General features: G+C 38.6%; 1 protein-coding gene across 12 annotated transcripts in view; it reads left to right on the top strand.

The window, feature by feature from the left end:
• Positions 1-19,103, top strand: part of faf (ubiquitin carboxyl-terminal hydrolase-like faf) — a 63,921-nt gene that overhangs the window by 29,526 nt on the left and 15,292 nt on the right. For all 12 annotated transcript variants that reach the window (XM_073981164.1, XM_073981260.1, XM_073981231.1 and 9 more), the window contains exons 3-17: positions 1,992-2,140; positions 7,462-8,441; positions 8,508-8,765; positions 8,831-10,855; positions 11,207-12,578; positions 12,957-13,344; positions 13,427-13,742; positions 13,805-13,958; positions 14,031-14,181; positions 16,493-16,801; positions 16,874-16,985; positions 17,056-17,165; positions 17,230-17,581; positions 17,647-17,906; positions 17,969-18,545. In XM_073981164.1, coding sequence (XP_073837265.1) covers positions 1,992-2,140; positions 7,462-8,441; positions 8,508-8,765; positions 8,831-10,855; positions 11,207-12,578; positions 12,957-13,344; positions 13,427-13,742; positions 13,805-13,958; positions 14,031-14,181; positions 16,493-16,801; positions 16,874-16,985; positions 17,056-17,165; positions 17,230-17,581; positions 17,647-17,906; positions 17,969-18,545 — 7,513 coding nt within the window. The remainder of the gene's footprint in view (positions 1-1,991; positions 2,141-7,461; positions 8,442-8,507; positions 8,766-8,830; positions 10,856-11,206; positions 12,579-12,956; positions 13,345-13,426; positions 13,743-13,804; positions 13,959-14,030; positions 14,182-16,492; positions 16,802-16,873; positions 16,986-17,055; positions 17,166-17,229; positions 17,582-17,646; positions 17,907-17,968; positions 18,546-19,103) is intronic.

Raw genomic sequence — 19,103 nt, 5'->3', positions numbered from 1 at the left:
GGACATTAAAAATTGAAATAAATTGAAATTAAATTGAAAATTGGTTGATAAGCTTACATCCTGTTCTCAAGTGATGCGTTTTAGCAAGTCTGCAGAGACTTGGTCGTCTCGCACCTACATGAACATTGGTTCTTTAATACAATCTTCAAAATTAGGCCGCATCGCCAACGATAATGCAATTTATCGTTTGCTTTGTTTTCAATGTTAAAATTGGTTTGTTTATATTTTTTGGAAAAAATACTTTTTTTTGTAAACATTCTAAAATTAAAGTTATGCCTCTTTCTCTCGTTTGTTTTATTGTAAATTTGTGTTTTCTCTTTTGCATCTAATTTGCAAATCTTATCCAATATCAACAATTAGTTTTGTTGTTGTTAAATTCGTTTACATACTGCCACGCAAATGTTATGTGTGTGTGCTTGTGTGGTGGGGGGTTTTTTGTTTATCAAAAAAATCTAGTATTTATTTTTCTTGCACTTTCTTTGTTCCACTTTTTTTTTTGATTTGTTAAACCATACATCGTTTTTGAAACTAAACATATAAGTTCGTTGTTATTTTTTTCTGTTCGGATACGATGTGAAAATTGCGTCGTTTATCACAAAATGTGCGGTTTTTAGATTTTTTATAAAAATCGTTGTTTTGAAGCGGGTTTTTGTTATGGGAACAGGATTTATTAAACACATACATAGATTTTTTAAGCTGAACATTTTTCCAATGTAGATACGCCCAAAAAATATTTTTTGGATCCTTTCTGTAAAATCTGTGAAATATCTTGCTTTGGGAGCTCCAAAAATCTAACTTACTGTCGCTATAAGGATGCGCCGACTACCCTGTCTCTGGAAAAGTACATGCATATAATCTTCGGTTCATTATAATGAAAAATCCGTGATTCAATCTACAAACTGTCTTCCTAAATTTGTCTAAAAAGTCTACAGTAAAAGCCATCTTTGGATCCTCCTAACATTTCTCAAAATGATCATTTAAACCATAGTTGAGTCCTTGCAAAACATCTCTAAGAATATGCCTTCAAGTCCCCACTTTAACTTATCTGTAAAAATCTGGTCCAAAGCTCTGCTGTGTAAATCCTAAAAATTTTCTATAAAATCTTCGTCAAACATTAAATCATTGTTGCTTTTGGAGCAGTACATTGAACTGTATTTGAATTTCTTGAACCATAAAAAGTTCTGATTAGAATTTTTACAAGTAAATAGTTTACTTGCAAAGCAATTATTCAAAAGGTTGTTGAAACTGCCGTCGTAATCATCAATGAAAATGTGTTTTCATAACAATTTACAAGCTCATTGTTGTTTTTGTTATCATTATAGCCACCATTAAACGTCATCGATAATTTGTTAATAGAAAAATCAAACAAAGACCTATAAAATATGTGGAAAAGTAATAACAAATTTAATAATTCCCCCCGCCCCCACAATCTATTCTCCCTACCATCGCAGATCAAGCAAGCAAAGCAATCTCTAAAGAAACAAAAAACCGACATCTAAACCACCACCCCAAACAAAACACCTGATAAGAAAGCTAATTATAATGCAAAATATTATACATAATCCATTCTACATGCATGCTCCTCTTCCACAGAACCACCTCCGCCTTCAAAGTCTCCTCTCCATGAACACTCAATATTTCTTTGAATATATAAATACTGTATCGGATAGACATTTGTTTTGTTTTTTTTTTGTTTTATCTGTAAAAAAACGTTTTGTTTATCAAAGTGCACACACGGACGGACACTCACTATGTGGTTTGTTCGTTCTATATTTGGTATAGAAAAAACAATAATGATTCATAATTATTTGTATTTGCCATTATAATTATTATTGTTACTAATTTTGTTATTGCATTTTTTCTCGCTACTACTTTTTTCATTTTTGCTGGTGACGATAATTTTTATTTCTGTTTTCCTTCGAAACAATTTTTGTTTTCTTTGAAGAAAGCGTATTTTTGTTCTAATTTTTATTTTGTTTTGCTTTTTTCAGATCGCCAGAAAAGTTGATATCATCATTTCCCACAAAATCGTTAACATCACTAATACAGAAAATATCCAGTCCACGATGGGTTGTACCCGTATTGCCAGAACAAGAGTTGGAGGTATTATTAAATGCTGCCATACAACTAACAGCTGCTGGTAAGTAGTTGCCAAGACTGTTGTTGGGTTCTATTTGGACCATTGCTTTAGAATATGTATTTGGGATCATCAGGCTTAGGTTTCCAGTAGGCCAACAACGGTATTAGAACAGAGTCTTGTTTAAAAGCTGTTCTTCTCATCGTAGTAAAGACTTAGTTGTCAAGTTCTTGCCATAACAGCCCCAACACACAATGACATATGGATTCTGACAAATTAAACACAACAAAAACAATACCAAAAATAACATAAATGACAACAATTTAAGAAAGACCACGGAAAACGATTTGGCTTAAATGTCGTTTAGGGGCACCTCTCGGATCGAGCTGAAATTTTTACAGTAGACAGCCCTTGGCATCCTGAATACAACGATATATAATTTTCCGGGGGGAAGTCCATACTTCCCGAGATATGGGTCTTGACATTTCGGAAATTTCGTACTTTCACACCTTTAGGTTGTTTAGGGGCACCTCCCGAGATATGGGTCTTGACATTTTACAATTCTAACGTGGGCAATATGGGCAACATTTTAAGGCTTATGGAGAGTAATTTTATGCACGCGTTTTGATCGCGTAGCCCACTTTTGACCCTGTCCATAGGAGAAAGTCTTAAATCCCCGGCCAAAGGCCGGCTACTTAAATTCACTTTCAATTTAAAAGAGAGTTTTGATCGCGTAGCCCACTTTTGACCCTGTCCATAGGAGAAAGTCTTAAATACCCGGCCGAAGGCCGGCTACTTAAATACACTTTTAATTTAAAGGAGAGTTTTGATCGCGTAGCCCACTTTTGACCCTGTCCATAGGAGAAAGGCTTAAATCCCCGGCCGAAGGCCGGCTACTTAAGAACACTTTCAATTTAAAAGAGAGCTTTGATCGCGTAGCCCACTTTTGACCCTGTCCATAGGAGAAAGTCTTAAATCCCCGGCCAAAGGCCGGCTACTTAAGAACACTTTCAATTTAAAAGAGAGTTTTGATCGCGTAGCCCACTTTTGACCCTGTCCATAGGAGAAAGTCCTAAATCCCCGGCCGAAGGCCTGCTACATAAGAACACTTTCAATTTAAAAGAGAGTTTTGATCGCGTAGCCCACTTTTGACCCTGTCCATAGGAGAAAGTTTTAAATCCCCGGCCGAAGGCCCGCTACTTAAATACACTTTCAATTTAAAAGAGAGTTTTGATCGCGTCCATAGGAGAAAGTCTTAAATCCCCGGCCAAAGGCCGGCTACTTAAATACACTTTCAATTTAAAGGAGAGTTTTGATCGCGTAGCCCACTTTTGACCCTGTCCATAGGAGAAAGTCCTAAATCCCCGGCCGAAGGCCGGCTACTTAAGAACACTTTCAATTTAATAGAGTGTTTTGATCGCGTAGCCCACTTTTGACCCTGTCCATAGGAGAAAGTCTTGAGCTTTAAAACGAGTCCCATATTGCATAGGTTTTAAAAATAATGGTGATAAAAGTAAAAAAGTCAAGACCCATATCTCGGGAAGTATGGACTTCCCCCCGGAAAATTATATATCGTTGTATTCAGGATGCCAAGGGCTATCTGCTGTAAAAATTCTAGCCCGATCCGAGAGGTGCCCCTAAACAACCTAAAGGTGTGAAAGTTCGAAATTTCCGAAATGTCAAGTCCCATATCTCGGGAAGTATGGACTTCCCCCCGGAAAATTATATATCGTTGCAATCAGAGTCCCAAGGGCTACCTATGGTAAAAATTTCGGACCGATCCGAGAGGTGTCCCTAAACGACACTTGTTCCAACGATTTTACCAAAAATGGAGAGATTATCCAGTCTACGGTCGACAGGACTGTAGCTAAGAGAGAGGGAACAAGTTAGGCTATCTAACGTAGAAGTAGTCTATAATAGTCTAGCGGAACAAGGTAGACTATTGGTAACTCTTTTTTGAGAAAACTGTTGTGCCTTGAGTCTCAGTCAGGATGGTGGCTCACCTAAGGTCGACTACAGATTATTTGAAGAAGAACTATATACCACCCCGACCTCACCGAAATCAATAACCTTACAAAGTCAGGACTATCGCAATTTTATATAGTACGATGGAGGATGAAGTTGAGGCAGGAACTCTGACAGTTAAATTAGCCGAAAATGCTCTCACTAACCCAAAACGTGTCGTAAATAGGGAGGCTAAAGATAGTAGGACTTAGATTGCAGTTTCCAAGGAAGTTCGTTCATCAAAGCGAGATAGAGCAAATTGGTATGAATTAATCTCAAGGTATTAAGAAAATTTGAAAGGAGATACCTTCGCCTACCGAAGAGAAATAGGGATCGAAATAAACTTCCTCTTCTCATTCCGATGTTTAGTGAGGGGAATATCACTTTGCATGCAACATCAACTACAAAGCGGGTTCTATCGTACCGGATTGACCCGAAACCATAGTGTTTCGGCAAGCGGCTGCCAACCCAGCATCAAACCTATGCCTCTACTTAGGTTTCTGTGCTACAACAACAACAATTGTTTCTAAAGGTCACATTGTGTGACAGGGGAATTTTAAGCAAGCCCTATTTTTGATCCGATTAATGACAAATTTTGGCGCTGGGCATATTTTTGGCTTCTGATTAAATTGCAAAATGCATAAATTATGCATATGCAAATATAATTTTTTGCATATGTAAAATTTATGCATTTTACATATTTTCGTATGCAACAAATATTTCAAAAATATCTTTAAATATGTTTAAGTGTACATTTTTTACTGTTTAAAATTCTCTTCAGACGAGTCAATAAAATAGAGAAATGTATAACCACAGCCACGACCTTCAAAATTCCGAAAATCGGGAGGTATCGTTCTATGGGGGCTATATGAAGACAATTTTCCAGGGGAAAGTTTTATACCCCCAACGAAGACTTAATACACAATTTCAGCCATTTCTGTGGTATATTGAGGGCACAATCTTCAAAATTCCGGAAATCGGGAGGTACTGTTCTATGGGGGATATATAAAGACAAATTTCCGGTGGAAAGTTTTATACCCCCCAACGAAGACTTAATACAAAATTTCAGCCAATTGCAGTGGTATATTGAGGCCACAACCTTCAAAATTCCGGAAATCGGGAGGTACTGTTCTATGGGGGCTATATAAAGACAAATTTCCGGTGGAAAGTTTTATACCCCCCAACGAAGACTTAATACAAAATTTCAGCCAATTGCAGTGGTATATTGAGGCCACAACCTTCAAAATTCCGGAAATCGGGAGGTACTGTTCTATGGAAGCTATATGAAGACGTGGACCTATACCTACAAATTTCCGGTCGAAAGTTTATACCTCCAAGGAAGACTGAATACCATATTTCAGTCATTTTGGTGGGATATTAAGATCACAACCTTCAAAATACCGAAAATCGGAAGGTACCGTTCTATGGGGGCTATATGAAGTCGTGAACCTTTGCGGAAAAATTTGAGGTGGAAAGTTGTATACCACCAATGAAGACTTAATGCAAAATTTCAGTCATTTCGGTGGAATATTGGGACCATAAAATTCAAAATACAGAAAATCGGGAGGTACTGTTCTATGGGGGCTATATGAAGCCGTGGACCTATACCGATAAATTTCAGGTCGAAAGTTTTATACCCCCAACGAAGACTTAATACCAAATTTCAGTCATTTCGGTGGGAGGGGATCCTCCACAAGCTCATCCCACTGGTGCTAAGGCGCCCAAGCGTGTCCCGCAGCCAAAAAATCTCCGAGTGTCATACATCGAAGGTCAGGAGACCCATATTGAGTCCAGACGTCAAACCTCCTTCCTGATCTGACAGCCGACAAAAATACAGAGTTCCGGAAAGGTGCCACTCCTACAGCAGCCGTCCCATAAAAAAGCCACAAGGTACCTGGCGGTAAGGTGATGAAGAGGTGGGTTAAGTCGATGCCACATCCGAAGGCCAAAAGACCAAAAAACGGCAAAGGTACCAATGTCAAGGCAGCCCCATAAAATAACCACAGCCAAGCGTCAGATCTCATCCCACTGGTGCTAAGGCCATAAAGCAGGGTGAGAGAAAACGTGTTCTCCGACAATGGAGAACCTCCCTAACATACATAGTTTGGTAGAAGAATCAGGGTTATCTGCTATGAGAGAGTCAAGAATATTTGATGCGAAGTCAAGATGTCCTTTGCATACTGGTTAGAGACTGTGCCTATGAAGGTGATCCCCCGTGGTGATCCCCTCGCAATTGTAAACATTGGTGTCATTGCCCCCTGTGAACCGTACACGCCTTCTGACAATACTCACTCAGTATACAGAACCCCAACCTCCAGTCAAGCAAATGGAATTTGGTCAGCCGCAGTCTGGAGAATGGTGGTCGAGAGACATCCTCGGAAGATAATATTTGGGAATACGTGAAGGAACTGCACTTGGTATAGATAAGATGCCGTCACGCCCCAAAGCAAAAGAAGGACGAAGGTAGCAGTAGAATCTGCATCACTATAAACGATGAAAACTATACCACATACGCAAACTACTATAGAGAAAAGCGGAGGAGATGCAACGGTTGTAAGGATGGAATATTTCTCTCCTAGAGAAGTCTGCCTTTCGAGCACTATGATCAAGAGAAAGAGGTCTCCTGCCGAGTGAAGATACTGCGTAGCGTGAAATAAAATGAAGTCGCGCGTCCTTTAATCTACTCTTTCTCGCTTTGGTGCCTGCTAAGTGAACGTTTTTCTTATATACCCGACTTATATTATTTTGGAATTAGGTTAGGACCTTTAAATCTCGAAAACCGGATGAGAAGAATGGATTTGTCCAAGAAAAACATTTTCAGCCTTATTCAGAATGTAAAACTCACGGGGAGTTTACGTTAAGAATAAGGCTGAATATGATTGCAATCAGGGCTACAAGAACGGCTGCACCCAAAGGTGTGTCCCGATATAGAATATCTAGATATAGAATATCATGGAAGCCAAACAATGAATGGACAAATGTCCATCTTTGAAAAAAAAAAACAAATTGCATTTAATAGAGGAAAAGTTCGATGACATCGAAGCCATTCCACGGCCGATATGTCTCATGAGCCTCTACCAAAGGCGAAATTTGTCACATAGTGGTGGTTGTGTGGGTTCGAGTTTTCGGCTTTCCTTTTTCACTTGCAAATATCATCGGTCATTAAGTTCGACTCCATCGAGAAATTAATTAAAAAGAAAAATTTCCATTTCAAATTACCATTTGCAAAGTTTCTACAGGCCGATCGGTTACACCCTTTGAGAGTTAAGGTGCGCACCAGGCGGACCAGGACTACAATCAGATTTGTTGCCTCTTCGAGGACCATCCGAATAACTTTTTTCTAATTTCAACTTTTCTCTCTTAACTCTTTTCCCCCGCAGGTGTGGATCATGATTGTGAGCCTTGTGTCGAATTTTATCGCAATGCCTTGACAACATCGTTTACGAAAATTCTCACAGATGAGGCTGTCAATTCGTGGAAATATGCCATTCACCATTGTATTTTGATCTCTTGCGGCAAACTACTGCATCTGATTGCCATCCATATGACCCGTGATAATCCATATTTGTTGGATTTATTGGCGCTAGTCTTTGATCCGGAAAATAAATACAATACCTTTAATGCAGCCAGGCTGCCGGAATGTTTTGCACCACCCGAACATTTGTGGGGTGTTTTAGATGGTAATAAAATGTTTGCCAAATCACCACCAGAACCAAAAAACCCACGTGGTTGGTTGGTGGATTTGATTAATCGTTTTGGCCAACTAAAGGGTTTCGATAACCTCCAAGAACGTTTCAATCGAGGCCTTGTACTGCTGCGCAAACAACAGGAACAGCAGGCGGCTGCAGTGGCGTCGGGTTGTGCCAAACCCACGGGATCACGAGCTATGCTGCAACCAGATCCAGAGCAGGAGAATAAATTGACATTGGCTTTAATCTACAGTTTGTTGCGTCCATTTGGTCAATGCTATGAGCTGTTGACACCAGCAACCATTTCTAAATACTTTATGCCCATATGGAATGTGGTTTTGGATTTACTTGATAGCTTCTCGGATGAGGAGTTGAAGCGGGAAGCCAAACCGGAGGGACGCAATGACTATATAAATGGTATTGTAAAGTCGGCACGGTATTTGGCCAGTCGTTTGCCTGGCCAGGAGGAGCTTATACGAAATCTGGAAATGTTTCGTTTAAAAATGATACTCCGACTGCTGCAGGTGTCAAGTTTTAATGGCAAAATGAATGCCCTGAATGAGATTAACAAGGTACTGACCTCGGTGTCATACTATTCGCATAGGACACCCCAGCTGCCACATTGTATGTCAGATGATGATTTGGATTGGCTGACGGCGGAGAGAATGGCGGTAAGTTGGGACAAGTTATGAAGAAGATTTTTTTTAATATTTATTTTATATTTTTCTTTGCGTTAGGCCTGGATCAAAGAATCCGATGTCTTGGGCATTGTCCTCAAGGACTCCCTACATCAGCCTCAATACGTAGAGAAATTGGAAAAAATCATTCGATTTTTAATCAAAGAGCATGCCCTGACTCTGGAGGACTTGGATGCCGTGTGGAAAGCCCAGGCTGGCAAGCATGAAGCCATTGTTAAGAATGTGCATGACCTATTGGCTAAATTGGCTTGGGATTTTACACCGGAACAATTGGATCACTTGTTTGAATCATTCCAGGTAATGTAAACGAATTACAATGATGTTTAAATAATTTAATTAATTTTCTTTCGAAAAAATTCCAGGCTAGCATGACAACTGCTAACAAACGCCAAAGAGAAAGGCTATTGGAATTAATCAGACGCTTGGCGGAGGACGACAAAAACGGTGTCATGGCCCAAAAGGTGTTGAAACTGTTTTGGACTTTGGCCCACAGCCAGGAGATACAACCCGAAGTCTTGGATCAAGCCTTGGCGGCTCATGTCAAAATTCTCGACTACAGCTGTTCTCAGGAACGTGATGCCCAGAAAATTGTTTGGCTAGAAAAGTGTGTGACTGAGCTCAAAACCGGCGAAGCTTGGGTCCTCCCAGCTTTACGTTTAATTAGAGAAATTTGCTGTCTCTATGAATCATCACCCAGCCATGCTCCACGTTCTCAGCAATCACTCAATCGCCAACAGGTTATAGAACGGCTGCAAAATGAATATTCCCTAGTTATTCTGGTAACCAATAGCCTCACCTCGTACATGGATAAGATACGAGGCATGATTGCTGAAATGTCCAATGTAGACCCAGGTGAAATATGTATCGATGGCCGTTATCCCCATCACCTGCAAATATCGGAAAGATTGGATTTTTTAAAATTCCTTCTAAAAGATGGTCAGCTTTGGCTGTGTGCCGATCAAGCCAAACAAATATGGCATTGTTTGGCTGTGAATGCCGTCTTTCCATCAGATCGTGAGGAATGTTTCCGCTGGTTCGGCAAACTAATGGGTGAAGAACCGGACTTGGATCCCGGTATAAATAAAGATTTCTTTGAGAACAACATACTCCAATTAGATCCCCATTTGCTAACGGAATCGGGCATAAAATGCTTTGAACGATTCTTTAAGGCAGTTAATTCGAAGGAGGATAAACTAAAGGCCATACATCGTGGCTATATCTTGGACAACGAGGATCTCATTGGCAAAGATTACTTGTGGAGGGTTATAACAACGGGTGGGGAGGAGATTGCCAATAAGGCCATTGATTTACTTAAGGAAGTGTCCACAGCGCTGGGACCCCGTCTGCAGGAGAACATCAGTGACTTCCATGAAATGTTCATTGGTGAATGTTGTGAACGTTTGCGTACCCATTATTCAAACATATTGATATTGGGAAAGTCGCTGGGCAGTGGCAACAATGTGGTGGTGGCGTCAGATGATAACAATCAGGCCGATCAAAATGATTCTAAAGATTCGAAAATGCGCTTCATCGAGGCCGAGAAAATGTGTCGCATTCTCAAGGTACTACAGGAATACATCAAGGAGTGTGATCGTTCATTTAACGGAGATCGTACCATGTTGCCTTTGGTTCGTGCCACACGTGGAAAATTTACTAGTCTTTATATACGTTTTCAAAATCCAGGACGTCCCATAGATGACATAGAGATTACCACCCACAATAATGAAATGGTGTCATCGTTTAAACGTAACCTCTTGAAACGGATCAAGGGTACCTCCACAGCCAACATTAAGGTGGATCTGCATTACAATAATGGCGAACTCATCGAAATTGGTGATGAAATAAATCCTCTCTCCCATTACTCTATAAGGGATAAAATGATCCTAACAGCCAAGCTAACACCAATTGGTGCTGGATTGGCCAGCAGTCCTGATACATCTAGTGATTCTAGTACCGGTTCTCCGCCCAGACCTTGCCCCGATATGTCACGAGTCGAATCGGAAAGCACTCTGCCGGGAGTGATTATTTCACAAAATTTCCAATATATAGAATTTTTTCTCAAACTCTATCAATTGGGTAGTGATTTGGAGCATGGCCGTCTAAGGGAAAGTGCTAAAATGTTGTTGCATTTATTACCCTGTGATCGACAGACTGTAAAAATGTTACAAATTATGTGTGGTATGCCAGAGTCGGCGACGGCTGTACTGTTGGGTGGAGGTGTTGGCAATGTGGTGACGGCGGCGTCGGTGCCTGGCTCAAATGTTGTAACCAAAGATGATGAAACAACAACAACTGGCACAAATGTCAGTGGTGTCGGTGGTGGAGGTGTTATGAACGTAACTGGCACCGAAGGACAAAGTCAACAAGGCAGTTCCACAAATGAACCGGTATGTTTTGAAAAAAAAAAAAAAAATATTGTAATAATAATTTTTATAACCATTTGTACTCTACTTGAATATCATATTGTTTTCTTTTAGAAGGCAATTTCGTCTTCTATTAGAAACCCATTTGGTCTTTCTATTAGAAGGCCATTTGGTCTTCCATTAGAAGACCATGTGGTCTTCTATTTTTTCTATAGAAAAAACATCCTAAGGGTCCTGAGGAAATTGTTTCTATAGAAAAAACCGTCCTCAGGGCCCTGATCACTACTTACCTCTTTTTAATTTCTAACCTCATTACAGTGTCTTATTTAAGTTGTTTTTTTATCTAATTTCAATTTTTATTCTCTTTTTTTTCAGATCAACCCCCAGGATTGCACCCCGGAAATGTTATTTTTACATCCCACCCCAGCACAGGTTCACTATAATCTATGTGTGCTTAATAGCCTTTTGATTCCTGCTCTAGATCCTTATGGTGAAAATGCTTTACTTATACAATCGTCATGGCTACACTCCGGTTGTGCCCATTTTATATTGGAACTATTGACCAAAAATAATTTCCTCCCCAATGCTGATATGCACACGAAACGTGCATCGTTCCAGTGTGTTTTACGGCTGGCCAAGCTATTCCTTTACATTGTGGGCTGTGTGCTGTCACGTGTTGGCGATGAACCCACATTGTGTGAGTACGATGTCGGGTCACGTTCCCAGGTGGATATTCTAAAACAAATCTTAACCTCAATACCAAATACCTCAGAGATTACTTTAAGAGCCATCTCACAGAAATTGGCTGAAAATTTAGCTAGTGAAATGTTATCGGCTAGTCCTGAGGGTGAACGTTGTCGTGTACTATTTGCCAGCACCCTGCAATGGGCGTGTCCAGATATATCGACCATAAAGGCGGTGGTACAATTGGCGTGGGCATCATCGTGTGGTAATCTGCAGGCATTGGGCACCAAGAATGATTTTGCCGATGACAACTCAACACCGGACAGTCAAGATTTTATGGTCTGCAAAGAGGCTTTAGAGGTACTTACCATTTCCTTGGTCCTCAATCCTAGTGCCAATGAGGCTTTGAATGCAGACCCACTGTGGCCGAAATTTATAACATCGCTAATATTAAAGAATCAATCTAGGCATGTACGCCAGGTGGCTGCCGAACAGTTATTCCTGACATGCACATATTGTGCCGGCGATCGTAGACCCTTTGCCTATATGGTAAATTTATTGGTTAGTTCATTGAAAACGCTGGTACCGCAACATGAGGCCACCTGTGCAGATTTCTTCCAACTTCTGTGTCGTACTCTATCCTATGGCTGTTTGGTTAATTGGCCATTGAACATTGGCGAGGGTCTACTGGGCGAAGAAATAAAATGGCTACAAAAGATACGTGAAAATGTGACGACAACCGGAGACATACAGGTCCATGAAGATTTACTCGAAGGTCATCTGTGCTTAGCCAAGGAATTGATGTCTTTCCTAATGCCCGAAACTAAGGCTCAACTCAACGACTTAATACACGAACTAATCGATGCATTCTTGTTCACCGCCTCCAGGGAGTATTTGCATTTACGTAAAACTGGCAAATTAAAAACTGAAACTGCCCCTCCTCCGGTGTGTCGTAGTCCACACACGATAGCAGCTGCCTGTGAATTATTGATAGCGTTATGTCAGAATTGCGTTCCTAATATGAAATTATTAACGAATACTCTAATAGATTTTGTGTGTACAGGTGAGTTCGTTTTTCAGTCATTGTAGAAGAAGAACTTCTCAATTTATTTGGTTCATTATTAGAAGATCATTTGGTCCAGACTATTAAAGTTTTTATTTTGTAGTCACTTTGGGCTTCTGTTAGAAGGTCATTAGATTTTCTATTAGAAAGAACTTTTGGTCTTTTATTAGATTATTTATTATTTGGTCTTCTTTTAGAATGCAATTTAGTCTTCTATTGGAAGACCATTTAGTCTTCTATTCTACATAAAGAGCAATTGGTCTCCTACAGAAAGACCCATTGGTCTTCCAAAGAAAACCCCATTTATCTTCTTCAAGACGAACTTTTCTATTAAAAGAGGTATTTTGCATAATTCCCTCCCTCTCTTTTTTTGTTTAGATACTGATCCATTACGTGAATGGGATTATTTGCCACCTGTGGGCCCAAGGCCAGCCAAAGGTTTTTGTGGTTTGAAAAATGCCGGTGCCACATGTTATATGAATTCGGTGTTACAACAACTCTATATGGTACCCTCAATACGTGTGGGTATTTTAAAAGCCGATGGAGCTGCCACAAATGAAAATGAAGATTTTAGTGGTGAACCAGAATCAAATGTTATGGGCGCTGGAGGAGGTTCGGCTCTATTCAATTCCAATAGCGATGATAACAATGATCCAAGGAAGAATTATCATGTTGTCATCTTGAAACATGTACAGGCCATATTTGCCCATTTGGGACACAGTGCATTACAATTTTATGTGCCACGTGGTTTGTGGTCACATTTTAAGTGAGTATTTCCACCCCAACCGCCGACATTTTCAACTATGATAACAAACAATTCAATTGTCTTTGTTTTTGTTGTCTTTTAGGCTCCAAGGTGAACCGGTAAATTTACGTGAACAACAAGATGCTGTGGAATTTTTTATGTCCCTGTTCGAAAGTCTGGATGAGGGTCTCAAGGCATTGGGTCAAACACAACTGATGAATGCCACACTGGGTGGTTCATTTAGTGATCAAAAAATATGTCAAGAATGTCCACATCGATATTCAAAGGAAGAACCCTTTAGTGTATTTAGTGTGGATATAAGAAATCATAGTTCGTTAACTGAATCTCTAGAGCAGTACGTTAAAGGTGAACTCTTGGAGGGCGCTGATGCATACCATTGTGATAAATGTGATAAGAAAGTAAGTGCAACTATGTATATATCCGCCAACTAACATTATAAATATCTTTTCTGCTCTTTCAGGTAGTTACAATTAAGCGGTTATGTGTTAAGAAACTACCGCCTGTATTAGCCATACAATTGAAACGTTTTGAATACGATTATGAACGTGTTTGTGCGATTAAATTTAATGATTACTTTGAATTTCCAAGACTTTTAGATATGGAGCCCTATACAGGTAAGGAGGCGTAACAAATTGTCCAATTTAAATGTTAATTTTTTGCATAAATTCCCTTCCTTCTTTTTACAGTATCTGGCTTAGCCAAACTTGAGGGCGAAGTAATCGAGGTTGGCGATAATTGTCAATCGAATGATGAATGTACCAAATACGAATTAACTGGTATTGTTGTGCATAGTGGCCAGGCTTCCGGTGGCCATTATTTCAGTTACATTCTATCAAAGTAAGTAATTACAATTCATTTTACCTCTTGCGATTTTGAGGTTATGTTGCACATTATGAAAATGTGAGGTTGACCCGTTTTGGAGGTTAAGTTGAACATTCAACTGGGCCACAGGGTGGATTGTTCAACGTACGCAAACAGCGTGGCGATCACCACTGACGTTACGCTTACTGATCCGAAGACGTGCTCCGAGGAGAAACCGCAATGGATAATTTACATTGGATGATGTTGCAAATACAATTAAATATTCCAAAGTTTGAAGTTGTGGCGAAAATATTCTGAAGAAAAAAAAAAACCATCCTAAGAGACCTTAGGAATATTTTCTGAAAAAAAAAAAACATCCTCAGGTACCACAGGAACTTTTATAGAAAAATCTGTCTTCTAAAGTTTTGGAGGATTTTTTCTACGGAAAAATCTGTCCTCGGGGACCTGATGCAATTTTTTCTACAGAAAAATCTGTCCTCAGGGACATGAGGATTTTTTTTTATAGAAAAATCTGTCCTCAGCGAACTGAGGAAATTTTTCCTATAGAAAATTCTGTTCTCTGGGACCTGAGGAATTTTTTTCAATAGAAAAATCTGTCCTCAGGTACTTGAGGAATTCTTTTCTATAGAAAAATCTGTCTTCTTTCTGTAGAAAAATATGTCCTCTGGGACATGAGGAAATTTTTTCTGTAGAAAAATCCGTCCTCAGGTGCAGGGAAATTGTTTTTCTATAGACTAATCTTTTCTCAGGGAACAGGAATTTTTTTCTATAGAAAAATCTATCCTCAGTGGTCTAAGGAATTTTATTCTGTAGAAAAAAAACCAACCTCACGAGCTAGGAAAGTTTTTTTTTTTTTTGGAAAAAACTGTCATCAGTGACCCTAGGAATTTTTTCTGTAAGAAATCTCTTCTCTGGTCCACAAGGTACGTTTTTCTATAGACAAACCGTCTCAGAGAGCTGAGTAAATTATTTTCTACAGAAAAACCATCCTCATGGACATGAGGACATTTTTTCTAAAAAAAATCCCTCAGATCCCTAAGGAAGGAATTTTCTTTAGAAAAAATTTCCTCCGATACCTGAGGATGGTTTTTTCTATAGAAAAAATTTCCTCAGATTCCTGAGGATGGTTTTTTCTATAGAAAAAATTTCCTGAGGTCCCTGAGGATGGTTTTTTCTATAGAAAAAATTTCCTCAGATCCCTAAGGATGGTTTTTTCTCTAGAAAAATTTCCTCATATCCCTGAGGATGGTTTTTTCTATAGAAAAAATTTCCTCAGATCCCTGAGGATGGTTTTTTCTATAGAAAAAATTTCCTCAGATCCCTGAGGATGGTTTTTTCTATAGAAAAAATTTCCTCAGATCCCTGAGGATGGTTTTTTCTATAGAAAAAATTTCCTCAGATCCCTGAGGATGGTTTTTTCTATAGAAAAAATTTCCTCAGATCCCTGAGGATGGTTTTTTCTATAGAAAAAATTTCCTCAGATCCCTGAGGATGGTTTTTTCTATAGAAAAAATTTCCTCAGATCCCTGAGGATGGTTTTTTCTATAGAAAAAATTTCCTCAGATCCCTGAGGATGGTTTTTTCTATAGAAAAAATTTCCTCAGATCCCTGAGGATGGTTTTTTCTATAGAAAAAATTTCTTCAGATCCCTGAGGATGGTTTTTTTCTATAGAAAAAATTTCCTCAGATCCCTGAGGATGGTTTTTTCTATAGAAAAAATTTCCTCAGATCCCTGAAAATGGTTTTTTTCTATAGAAAAAATTTCCTCAGATCCCTAAGGATGGTTTTTTCCATAGAAAAAATTTCCTCATATCCCTGAGGATGGTTTTTTCTATAGAAAAAATTTCCTCAGATCCCTGAGGATGGTTTTTTTTCTATAGAAAAAATTTCCTCAGATCCCTGAAGATGGAAAAAATTTCCTCAGATCCCTAAGGATGGTTTTTTCCATAGAAAAAATTTCCTCAGATCCCTGAGGATGGTTTTTTCTATAGAAAAATTTTCTCAGATCCCTGAGCATGTTTTTTCTGTAGAAAAAATTTCCTCAGATCCCTGAGGATATTTTTCTATAGAAAAAATTTCCTCAGATCTCTGAGGATATTTTTCTATAGAAAAAATTTCCTCAGATCTCTGAGAATGGTTTTATCTTTAGAAAAATTTCCTCAGATCCCTGAGAATGGTTTTTTCTATAGAAAAAATTTTAATCTTTCACGAGAATATCATCTTTTTTGAATGATTTTTGGCAGTTATTTGTTGAGATTGAACCTAACCTCAAAATATGATATGGAAATCTGTAAAAATTAAATCTTATTTTCATAATTCGTTTTAGGAATCCCTCCACTGGCAAAGAACAATGGTATAAATTTGATGATGGTGAAGTTACCGAATGCAAAATGAACGAAGATGAGGAGATGAAGGCCCAATGTTTTGGTGGTGATTATATGGGTGAAATATACGATAGCAATCTGAAAAGGATGCAATATCGTCGGCAGAAACGTTGGTGGAATGCCTACATGCTATTTTATACACGCTGTGATCAAAAACCAATACAATTTGAACCAAGTGTAGAACAACTTTCGCTAGCGGAAAGTCGCAATTTTGTATTGCCATTGCCAAAACCAATTGAGAGGAGTGTTAGGTAAGGTCACAGGGACAAAAAGCATTTTAGAATTTTTTTAATTATAAATGTTTTTATATTCTTTCTTAAAAGGAATCAAAATATACGTTTCTTACATTCAAGAAGTATATTTTCTGTAGAATTTTTCAATTTTATTAAAAAATTGGTTAGTTGCAGTATTCCTCCCCTAAGAGCTGAGAAAGTGGTAAGCAAGAGAAGTGTTTCTTTTCGGAGATTATTTTCGTCATGGTAAATACTTTGTTTTATTTTTGCAGACACCCTCCGCTGAAGAGTTATCCCTATTGGGTGTCCAATTGGCCTCACAATTTCTATTTCATACCGGTTTTCGTACAAAGAAAACATTGCGTGGACCAGTTATTGAATGGTAAGTGCCAAGGAGGGCCTTTTTAAATCAATGTTTCTTTTTTTAATTGGTTTTGTTTTTTCAGGTATGATACCCTTTCACATCATATACGTTATTCATCAGCTGTACGCAAATGGTTTGCCAGCAATGCATTGCTAAGTCCACCAACCCGTTTGGGAGAATACATTTTAATAGCACCATCACCAGAAGTTCGTACTGTTATTGTTAAATTAGTTGTATTCTTTTGTCATTTTGCCATCAATGATGAGCCGCTGGCTGGCTATGAGGGCAATAATTTATGTGAACAAATTCTCATAAGTGTTCTTAAGTTATTAAAATGTGAAGTAGCAGATCATGGTAAACATTTGCCACACTATTTTAGTTTATTTAGCATGTATGTTGGTTTAGGCATACAGGAGAAGCAACAACTTTTAAAGGTAAGCAGAGCCCATCTTCGTCTTTCAAATGATTTCAATGATCTTTTTATTCTCTTCCTTTTCAGTTAAATGTTCCCGTTATATTTATGCAAGTGGCTTTGGATGAGGGACCTGGTCCTTCAATAAAATATCAATATCCCGAATTGAGTAAATTACATCAAGTTGTATCACAATTAATACGCTGCAGTGATATATCCGATAAATGTCAATCATCAAATCCCCAGGCAAGACCGCTACCGAATCCTTATAAAGATCCCAGTATAAGTCATGAAGATTTAATGCCTTTATCACCAGAATGTGTTGATATCTTGTTCAATAGGACGGGGTAAGAATTATCTTCTCAAAGAAATATTCCCCTATATTATTAATCCTTTTCCATATTTCCAGTTACATTAAAAAGCTCATTGAAGACACAAATGTGGGAGAAGAGGGCCTAAAACTATTACAGTATTGCAGTTGGGAAAATCCCCATTTCTCTCGTGCCGTTCTAACTGAGCTTCTGTGGCAATGCGGTTTTGCCTATTGTCATGATATGCGTCACCACACCGAATTGTTGCTACACATTCTTCTCATCGAAGATTCATGGCAACATCATCGCATTCACAATGCTTTGAATGGTGTTGCTGAAGAGCGCGAAGGCCTACTCGAGACAATACAAAGATCAAAGACACATTACCAGAAACGAGCCTATCAAATAATAAAGTGTCTTACACAATTATTCCATAAATCATCGGTGGCTTTACAAATGTTAAATTCAAATCCATCAGTTAGCAGACATTGGATAATAGCTGTGGAATGGTTGCAAGATGAATTGGATCGTCAGAGAGGCATAGGATGCCAATATAATTCATATTCATGGTCACCTCCAGCTCAAAGTAATGACAACACAAATGGCTATATGTTGGAGCGTTCACATTCGGCAAAGAATACCTGGTCCATGGCATATGAATTGTGTCCCGAAGAGGTAAGGAATGATAAATTAACAAAATTAAGAAAATATCTTTAGCTCTCCTAAGAATACCTTTAGCTCTTTTAAAAATTCTATAGCTCTTCTAAGAAGACCTTTAGCTCCTCTAAAAAGACCTTTAGCTCTTCTAACAAGATCTTCAGTTCTTCCAAGAAGATATTTATCTCTTCTACGAAGACCTTTAGCTCTTCTTAGAATATCTAAAGCTCTTCTGGTAAGACCTTTAGGCTCCACTAAGAAGACATTTAGGCTCTACTAAAAAGACATTTAAGATCTTCTAAGAAGACCTTAAGCTCTGCGTGTCTGGGAGGTAGCACTTTATGTTTAGACAGTGTTTCAGAAACCTCTATAAGCCCTATGCTGCGCAAGGAGTTAAGTGGAAAAGAAGATGAAGTGATTCTTCCAATAATCGTGGATTTTTTAAGGAATATTTTTCCAATAATCGTGGATTTTTTAAGGAATATTTTTCCAATAATCTTGCAATTTTAAGGAATACTTTTCCAATAATCGTTAATTTTTTTAAGGAATATTTTTCCTATAATCGTGAATTTTTTA

This window comes from Musca autumnalis, unplaced genomic scaffold (genome assembly GCF_047663935.1).
Source record: "Musca autumnalis isolate F117 unplaced genomic scaffold, ASM4766393v1 scaffold_1, whole genome shotgun sequence".
Lineage (NCBI taxonomy): Eukaryota > Metazoa > Arthropoda > Insecta > Diptera > Muscidae > Musca > Musca autumnalis.
This window is presented reverse-complemented; position numbering and strand designations above follow the sequence as displayed.